The sequence below is a fragment of the Crassostrea angulata genome, chromosome 7, assembly GCF_025612915.1.
Source record: "Crassostrea angulata isolate pt1a10 chromosome 7, ASM2561291v2, whole genome shotgun sequence".
NCBI lineage: Eukaryota > Metazoa > Mollusca > Bivalvia > Ostreida > Ostreidae > Magallana > Magallana angulata.
The window spans coordinates 56,897,780-56,905,024 of NC_069117.1; the positions used below are offsets into that span (position 1 = coordinate 56,897,780).

The window sequence follows — 7,245 nt, forward strand, 5'->3', positions numbered from 1 at the left end:
ATTAAAAATAGAACAATGTTCTAGTCATCCGTCAAATCAACACAACAGTGCTATGCCATCCCATTGGTCAGTCCACAATAAGGCAGAGAAAGTGACAGACAGTGCTCACAATACACAATCAAGGGATGATATTCAGAGTCAAAAAGCAGGACACTTGTTCTCCCAAAGTAAAAAAAAAAAAAAGATCAAGATAAGTTTCCTGTTATGATCTTTTAAAAAAAGCATCATACTGGTACCTCCACGTACAAGGATACCACTTACTTACCAATACGTGATAGGTTACATTTATCATGCAATTTTAAGAGTGACAATTTAAATCTCATCGCAAATTCATATTCTAATTCTGGTTACAATACAATGTAATAAGGTATTATAAATAACTTGTAATATTAAACTTTAAATATTGGAAAAAATATTAGCAAGAGCTTGATTGGCGAACACATTATAGACCTTTGTTAAAGTTGTGATTTGAGCTTTGTCAGTCATTTCTACAATAATCACGTTCATATGTTTCAGTCTGAATCACTTTGTAAGGGTAGAATTATCAGGCAATGTGATTCAAGTTTTCAGAATGTGTTGCAAGTGATGTACACCTTACCACAAATTATTCTTCCCATTATTTCCCTGTTGTTCTGTACATCATATTATCCCTGCCTAAAGACTAGCAGAATTATAATTCTAAGGCAACAAGATTGCTTAGTTATATGTTTTTCAATAACTCTTCAATTGAAACATCTGATGATTACACTCTATCACAAAACAAAGTAGATGATTGACAGCACAAAAACCAATCAATGCTGCGATTATAGACTGACTGACGCAGTCTCTGTAATAATTGGCTCAAAAAAACTCAAAAAACATGTCACAACGAGCACTTTAAAATTTGTTGCTTTTTAAAATAATTTTCTTTACTGAAATAATTATATCATTATACAAGAAAATGATCCACCTATAAAAAGTAATATTATTCAAGTGCCTGTGTCACAACCTAATGACTGAGGAACAGAGATGCATACTTAACACAAGGCATACGCCTAACCATCAGGTTTTGGTTTTTTTTAATAATAGTAAAAGATTCTGCTACTAATCTTCACAGTCTTACCTTTCAGCAATACCATTTGCCTCATATCAGACATGTCCGTACAATTTAGAAATCAAAACATAAACAGCCTCCTGACTACATCCATGTGACACAATTAGGAGAATCGTTCAATAGGATGTATGACACTTATGTCTATCTCCGTAGTATTAAAATATCTACATGTTTATTTGTTAAGTGAGTGACTCAAAGTTTCCTATAGACACCATATAAAGCTACGAGACAAAGGTCAGGCAAAATTACTCACTGCCCTTGTGTCAGGGCTTGGACAAGTCAAGAGCTACATGTAGTGGGTTCATGCCTGTATCCTTTTTTTTAATAAAGAATTACATAGAAACCTTCATCATCCACTACTACATGTACAAGTAGTTTGAACAATGGTGATTGTGAAAAAGTTGTCAGTTTGCTAAATCATGAGTATTGTTAACTATCAAATTTCTCATCTTTGGTCATTTACATCACTGTAAGTAAATAGGCAAGAGAAAAGATTCACTAACAACTGAACTGAACAATTGACTGAAAAGTTTCTTTGAATAGAGAAACAGGCAAAGGGTTCTAAAGTTATTATGGTAAGCAAGCAGTCGTTTTACTGGTACTTTTTTTTTAAGCAACCAAAAAAGTTTTTATGAAACAAAATGATTTTAAATCTCAAGATTCCATATAATCAGCAATTTATATCATCTACTCCAAAGATGCAAGAAAATAAATCATCATCTCATGCCTAGAATAGTTTGACCCTTAACCTTTTGACATCAATATCATTTCATGCCTAGAATAGTTTGACCCTCAACCTTTTGACATCAATGTCAAGAGCAGCAACTTACTTCTTATACGTTATCCATATACAACTTTGATTTCTTTTATGCAAGAAAATTCACGAAGATATTGAGCAGACACTGTTTTCTCACATTTAGAGTTGTTTGACACTTGACCTTTAACCTTGTGATCTGTTAATCATTTGGGGTCATCTTGATTTAAGGAAAACTAATGTACCAGTATGTTTAAATTAAAGTAATTCCCCCAAATAAGATTTTGTGCAAACAATACTTGGTTTACAAACTGACCTTCATACTGACCTAAGCTGAGAAGAGGAGGGCAGGAAATTTAAAAAAGTATCGGTATTGCCCAAAAAATACTTTTACATGTTATTTCAGTTTTACAAAAATTTCCAGGATCAATTTAGCCAATAAAATATAACCGGGTATTACCCCGCTCGCTTTATCAGTCACATGTTCCTTATCAAATTTACCATAAATGGTTGATATATTGACAGAATTTTCATTTCAGTCATCATGGAAAAAAGCAGGATAAAGAGTTCACAACATGTCAACAAATAATCTCATCACTGTAGACATAAAGCTATCATTTCGATGTACACCACAATCAATTTGATATCAAGAATCATATTATAATACTATGTAATCAAACAATAGATAGTGAAACGACAGACAGAAATCATTAACTAGTACAATAGTAGATTCAGTATCAAAAACTACATACAGTTTTTTAAAAAATCTTCTGGTATGATTGTTGAGAAATCATAACTAGATTAAGCAACATGCTGAGCAGTTCTGCTCATTACATTTAAGTATTTTTTTTCTAACAGTTTACACTACATAATAGCATGCTTAATTACAGCCTCCATTTACAGAAATTTCAATCTTACTGTGAGCATGTACATGTAGTTCCATCAGTAATCCAAAGTCTCAAAGCAGAGTCATTAAATTCCAGATTGTACACATTTCACCATCTGTAACATTTAGCAATTTACACCTGAAACTCTAGTGTTGAGTCACTTATAGTAGCGGGTATGTGAAGACATGTTACGCAAATACCACATAAATAAACTGGGATGAAATTGACAACTTTAAAAACTATTAAGTAAATTTGCTATGAATACCATCACATTACAAATAATTTAAAATGTCCATTTCAGGCAGTAAGCAAACAAGAACTAAGAGTAGCAAATAAGGAAGTCCTTAATTATTGTAAGTGATAAAAGCTTCCTTTAGTAAATTCTGGATTCAGAAAAGACTTTGGTTTCCCTGTTGGTTTCATAAAACTAACAATAAAAGCATGCACATAATCTTGAACAAAAAACATAAACATTGTTCATAAAATATATTTTCAGGGGGAAAATCAAGCATTTTGCAAAAATAGGAATTTGCTCAAACTAAGATATTTCAAAGTTGTTAGTCATTATCATATGAAACATTAATGAATACAGTATTTAATAAAAAGTACCTGATATGTGATTACATGATACAGAATTTATTGTAAAATCAATAAATAATCTTGTACCAATGCATTGAGTACTGGCCAAATAAAAGATTCAACTTAGACACTATAAAACTATAATTAATATTCCAATTAGAGAATTTGTATAATATACTGTTCATTACTTCCTCTTGCCAATGTCAAATGCAACTCCAATTAAACAAAATTTAAGAATCAAAGATAATTATCTCATTCAAAAGTCATTTTGGGGAATGAAAATTTCCTCAGATATCATTTGCAGCCTTCACTGTATCTCTAAGAACTAAGTGTCAAGGCAAAAGTAATTTTTAAATGCTAGGGATGACTTTGATAAATGCATAATTTGTTTTTTGATAAAATACATGTATATAATCATATATAAATTGACCAGCTCTCAGAGGATTCTGGACATTTTACAGTTATATCTTAATTCTTTCTTTATATGGATTACGGATTTGGAATCAACACCTTAAATAAAAGAGATGAAATTAGTCAATTTCCCATTGTGATGGTCAGACTGGTTCAAATGGCTCATTTGATAGAGTACCCGCCATTGCGCCAACAAGAGAAAATTAAAGTAAATTATGGTTTAAATTCTAGCTGGCTTGATCTAGCTGTCATGTTTCCAGCCCAGTACATTTAGACATGACTTACATGTACCCCTGCATCTAATTGTCAGATCAAGTCCAGGCTCTGCCAGGGGAAAGATCCTGAGGAATAGATCCTCAAAGGTGAAGATCATTTAAGGGAGGAAGAAATGTGACAGGCAGACTGTCTTGATTGCTGGCATCAGATAGCTCATTTACCATCTTGTAGAGCACATGACTTGAGAAAATTCAGGTTCAACATTTGGTCCAGTCTGTCATGTTTCCTCACACCCCATTAAAGTCTTAACAAAATCTCAGAGGCCAGTTATTTTTTAATTCTGATCATTGAAAATAAAAAATTGAGAAGTCCAATAGCTTGCATGCTGGAGACATGCATTGTCTATACTAATGGGATAGGCAACTTTTACATTAGCCATGCTTACTTCTATATATATCACGAGCTTTGACAATTTTTTAAAGAACTGCTTTTGGGTGGATTTTCTGATATGAACCAGGGACTTGTTTTACTGGGATCGAACTGCAAGAGTATATATATACTTAGACATTTTTGAAACAAAAAATTCAAAAATAAGATTAATATATAAAAAGTATATTGGTCAGCTATAAAACATCGGTGAAATCTCTGACGACGGGTAGCCAACTGCCTCTTTTCATATTGTTTATATGACATAAACTCATGAAAATATAATATTTTGAATGTTTTGGTAATTTTTAGCTGTTTATATTTCAATATAATTGTTTATTAGAAAGATATACTGATTTAAACAGGGAACACTTTACAAAAGGGACCGCAGGATTTCGCGAGATTTCGATCAGTTGCCAATCTCTGTTATTTATGTCTCTGATGAATGATGATCATATCTATCAATAATTGTCACATTATCTCTTGTTCAGGTCTTGTAATATTGATAATTATTTGAAACATGTTATATGGACCATTCTGTCAAACAGTATCACCCATTGAACCATGTGCCATGTCCATTGCTAAATTAAAACATGAATTGCTATAGGCTGATAGGTGTGTATACACAAAACACTGGCTTATCTAATGTAACGGTCAAATACTAAATCATCTCATTATGTTTAAATCACTTGTTAAAATGAAGGCAGCGTTGTTTCTCTTGTAGTGAAACTATCACTGAAGCTAGAAGACAAATAGAAATTTCCATCTGTGAACGCTTCCTTGTTGCTTCTTACCTGGTTTAGACATGGTATCGATTATTTAGGTCAAGTTCCCTGTCATGATTTATATTGTGCTCAATATTGGCCACACAGCCTTTGCAACAAGTAGTAAACAGTCACATTTGCAAAGTTTTAATCATAATTCTACTTTCTGCACTTCGAATAGTGTTTATTCTGGGAACGAGGCTCTGTATTATTTTAGATACCCCGTACTAAGAATATTCGCTATTGAGGAGGGGTCGGGCTTTCACATCTGACAGATCGAACACTAGTTATAGAAATTTAACTGTGAAAATGTATCCATGATATGACATGTGGTAATGTAAATGTAAAATACTCTGATTTACTTCATGGTTTGTTGATTGGTTGATTGTTATGAAAAATAAATCATTAAACAATACCGCCGACAGCAAAACAAGAACCGCAATTTAACTGAACACTAATCACCCGCATGCACAAATCTGGAATTTGCGTATTACACAGCTTCAATTATATATTTTAATTAAAAGATCCTCCTAAATAATAATAAACAGCCAATTTCTAACATAATGATGACTGAAAAAGCAAGCTATTGAACATTATGTACACTTAGCCATTCTCGTGCATGATTAGTTCAGTTTTGCTATGCATACTGATTTACCATTCGCGACTTGCAAAATGGATTGAATGTGATCTTAAAACATTCTCCTATCAGGCACGTAGCATCAGGGGGGGCGGGGGGGGGGGGGGCTGCCCCCCCCCCCCCACTTTTTCTCGCACCAAATTAATTTCTTAATTTTACATAGTAAAAATTGATTATCATGGAGTTGCCCCCCCCCCCCCCCCCCACTTTTTTGGGAGTATGTAAAAAATTGGAATATAAATGAGAGAAATCGAAGTTATAAGTTAAAGGCCAGCCCCCCCCCCCCTCCCCGGATTAGGATTTTGAAGATTTTTGGAAAGTGTCTTTTTTCCCCCTTTTTTTTTTTTTTTGCTTGTCAAGTTTTTTTTGGATGAGTCTCCCCCCCCCCCTTTTCAAAATATCGATGCTACGTGCCTGCCTATGACGTTCCATAGGCATCGAAAAGCCCCCCCCCCCCCCACTGTTTTCGCCAAATTAGACCTAACCATTAGGCTCATAGCATCATAGAGGGTTCAGCCCCTCCCCCCTCCCCCACACACTTTTTCTTGCAGGAAATATAATTGTTCCTAAAACGATTGAAATATGGAGAAGTTGGAGTCATAGGCATACTAGCCCCCCCCCCCCAACCGGATTAGGATTTTCATGATTTTGGGAATTAGGTTTTTGTTTTTTTAATATTCTGAGGATTAGTCTAGCCCCCCCCCCCCTTTCAATTTGCTTTCGACGCCAGTGCGTTCATTTAGTAATCCTAATATGACCAACTCGATTTTAACAGCTTTTAAGACGTTGTCAATATCAAGGTGCATAAACCATATTATTTTAATTCAAAACTTATGATGATGTTGGCAAGATTTGTAATCAAAAACGCTTCCATGTGACAATTCAGTTCCTAAATTTTGAAACTTGCCTGGTTCTAGAGGGATCTTAGGATGAAGGAATAGCAATATATCTTTTAATTCGGTGCACTACTTGTATGTATCCCCGAATCAAACGAAAGACCACCATCATAACTAAAGTCTATTTTTGTAGCTAAAAATGTTGTTGCTAATTCATGTCAAGATATAGTAAATAAAAGGTGCCTACATGTACAGGTTGATTTAATAAATACTTTTATTGATGTTTCATAATAATAGCTTAATTTGTTTAATGAGGTGCAGCAAAGCTTAGATTTTTGGTAAACACAAAAAAATCATGATTTAAACTGTCATCCTTGATGAAACATGAAGAAAATAAGTACGGTAACAAAAATCGCAGGGGTTTTGTCCCTTTCTTACTATTAAAATATATCTAGAATGCCTACAATCCCTTAAAAAACGGCACTAAGCTTTGAGCTCCTCTTTAAAATGATGTTAAATTGAATACATGTGTATATAATATATATAGGGATCGGGATTTCTTTTCCTATGATTTAATATAGAATGTAAAAAAAAGTTTTATGTTCTAAATAATTCCTTTACAGCCGTAAAGTTTGGGGAAAA

At 33.6% G+C, this 7,245-nt stretch overlaps 1 protein-coding gene across 4 annotated transcripts in view; it reads right to left on the reverse strand.

Moving 5' to 3' along the window:
* Positions 1-5,327, reverse strand: part of LOC128191814 (rap guanine nucleotide exchange factor 1-like) — a 33,960-nt gene extending 28,633 nt beyond the window's left edge. Inside the window, exons 1-2 of one of the 4 annotated variants that reach the window (XM_052864123.1) lie at positions 5,161-5,327; positions 2,766-2,849 (exon numbers count right to left, since the gene is read on the reverse strand). In XM_052864123.1, coding sequence (XP_052720083.1) covers positions 2,766-2,790 — 25 coding nt within the window. In that variant the 5' untranslated portion in view covers positions 2,791-2,849; positions 5,161-5,327. Of the gene's footprint in view, positions 1-1,102; positions 1,375-2,765; positions 2,850-5,160 lie in introns of those variants that run through there. The other 3 variants (XM_052864125.1, XM_052864127.1, XM_052864122.1) reach the window with 3 other exon arrangements.
* Positions 5,328-7,245: the final 1,918 nt, after the last annotated feature.